Source organism: Corylus avellana, chromosome ca7 (assembly GCF_901000735.1).
Source record: "Corylus avellana chromosome ca7, CavTom2PMs-1.0".
NCBI lineage: Eukaryota > Viridiplantae > Streptophyta > Magnoliopsida > Fagales > Betulaceae > Corylus > Corylus avellana.
The window spans coordinates 15773100-15775735 of record NC_081547.1 but is presented as its reverse complement, the minus strand read 5'-3'; the positions used below and the strand labels follow the sequence as shown (position 1 = coordinate 15775735).

The 2636-nt window shown below is 47.2% G+C and overlaps 1 protein-coding gene across 1 annotated transcript; it reads right to left on the bottom strand.

Moving 5' to 3' along the window:
• Nucleotides 1-727: 727 nt before the first annotated feature.
• On the bottom strand, nucleotides 728-1426 carry LOC132187919 (uncharacterized). Its single transcript, XM_059602340.1, has 2 exons — nucleotides 1147-1426; nucleotides 728-1053 (listed from the first exon to the last, which is right to left on the bottom strand). Exons 1-2 carry the CDS (start codon nucleotides 1424-1426, stop codon nucleotides 728-730), a joined length of 606 nt encoding a protein of 201 aa, XP_059458323.1.
• Between the last annotated feature and the right edge of the window lie 1210 nt (nucleotides 1427-2636).

Genomic DNA, 2636 nt, shown 5'->3' with positions numbered 1-2636 from the left:
TTCATTAGAAATCAAAATAAGATCTAGGATTTGCCTACCCTTAATGAAGGCACTTTGCGACTTGGAGATAATTTTGTCTAAAACAATCTTCAATCTGTTTGCTAACACCTTAACAATGATTTTGTAGATACCTCCCACAAGACTAATTGGGCGGAAATCTTTGACGTCAATAGCACCTGGAACCTTCGGAATAAGCGAAATGAATGAAGCATTAAGGCTCTTTTCGAACATCCCTCCTGCATGAAAAGTCCCGAACACTTCATAATATCCAAACTCAGAACATCCCATCAAACTTGGAAGAAGCCCATAGAAAACTCCTCGGGACCCAATGCCTTATCACCGTTCATCTTGAACACTACCTTCCTAACCTCTTCCTCTTCAAAGTCTCTCTCCAACCAAACTGCCTCAACCTCCAAAATGGAATCAAAGGATATACCATCCACCTTAGGCCTCCACTTGCATTGCTCAGAAAAAAGCTTTTGATAGAACTCAACAATGTGCTCACTGATCTTTGTCTGGTTAGAAGAAAGATTGTTTCCATTCATAAGAGTGTCAATAGCATTATGCCTTCTATTAGAGTTGGCTATAGAGTGAAAGAATTTAGTGCACTTATCCCCCTCCTTTAACCACAATACCTTAAATTTCTGCCTCCAACTCACTTCCTCCATAAGAGTACACTTCTCTAATTCTCAGACCACCTTTGTCTTCCTCATTAACTCCTCCACATTCAAGCCCTACTTTCTTCATGCATGTCAAACGCCTGAAGATCTTCAAGGAGAATTCTCTTATTCCTTTCTATATTGCCAAACACCTCCTCATTCCACCTCTTTAAATCCAGCTTCAAAGCCTTGAGCTTGCGAGCAAGAACCAAACTCGGTATGCCTTGGAAAACATAGGAATCCCACCACTGTTTCACACGAGCCACAAACCCCTCCGCTTTAAGCCGCATGTTTTCAAACTTGAATGGCCTTCTCCCCCTGGACACATCCCTCATATCAAGAAGAATTGGGAAGTGATCCGAACAAAGTCGTGGAAGCCTCTTTTGCATAATCCCTGGAAACCAGGCTTCCAACTCTGGGGACACAAGAAATCAATCTATCCTTGACTGCATTGGAGGATCATGAGAAATCGACCAAGTGAAGAAACCCCCAGCAAGAGGAAGGTCCATCAACCCTTCTTCAGAAATAAGCTTTGAGAACTCCATCATAGCAGAATCCAGGTTAGCAGTGCCTAACCTTTCACTAGGGAACCGAGGTACATTGAAATCTATCCCTATGCACCACGGCAAGTTCCACAAACTTAGGACACCTGCCAACTCATCCCAAAGAAGCCTTCTATCCCTATCAGAATTCAGACCATTCACCGAACACTCCAAATTCCTGACCTTCCTCTTACCCTTTGTACTGCTACTCAAATTGGCTACCATTGCGTTATTGCGGCGTTCCTCCTCTAGAAAAGTCAAAAGAGCCAACAATTGCAGTTTATGTCCCACATACGATATCCCCACAATAGGATAAATCTCACTTGCAGACGGTGTAACCCAATCCGAGTAACCCGACACACCCCTGAACTAGGAGCTAATTTAGAGGGGCTTTCCTATCAACACCCATGTCACCTACCTCCTCTTCCTCCCTGCATCTTCGTCCCAACCCATCAATATTACCCATTAACTGGATCTCCTCCCTTGTCTCTACCACTTCAGAGGACCCAAACCGACTATTGGTAGGAACAAAAACAAGGGGGGTGCGAACTACAGGTATGCCAAAATTAAGCACCTGTTCTCAATCCTAGTTCAACTCACCAAGAGACCATGGCACCATCGTTCTGTCCTCAATCCCCGGAGGCACCCGCACCCCTATAGAAGTCCTTCCCGACAGACTCAATGGTGCTCCGTCCTTCTGTGAGCCGTCGGGCTCCTCACCATTGATCTGGATTGCAAAAACCAGCATCCTCAGAGGTGTTTCGACCACCTTTGTTGAACCCAATCCGCTGGAAACCTCCCTAGCCTTCTCGGTCATCGTCACCAGCAACAATGCGGCCTTTTTCGGTATGCCCAGGCCGCCGGTCTTTACACCGGCCAATAGATCCCCTTGCACCCAGTTGGCTTTGACGGAGACATCCCCGCCGGAAATCTCTCTGGCCTCCTCTGTTGAGCCCAGCTCACCGGAGCACCCTCCATCCTTCACGAACACGTTTGCTGGCAAGACCCCTTCCTTATTTGGTAGGCCCATGTCGTTGGTCTTCCCTCGGGCTAGTGAAAACTCTCTATCCCAATTGACAATGCCGGAAGACGATGTCCCTGGGTCCCTTGCCATGTGCGATTGTGACTTCTCCTACAACAGGAATGAGCAAAGCCTGGGTCTTCTCCCATTGGACCCAGAACACCCTGGGCCTCTGTCTCGGCCCACACCTAGGCCCACACCAGCCTTAGGCTTAAATAAGGCCACCTTCTTCTTAGTCTTGAACCTTCTTCATGGGTCGTGGACCTTTGCCCTCAACTCCAACCTTCTCCTTCCATTTTTGGGCTATAACCCAAGGGACAATAGGGCCCCCGACTCCTTGCCCAAGCCCACTTACCTCGGCATTTTTAAGTACCAGGTCCATCTTTCCCGATCCCACGTCATTGACGTCAATCT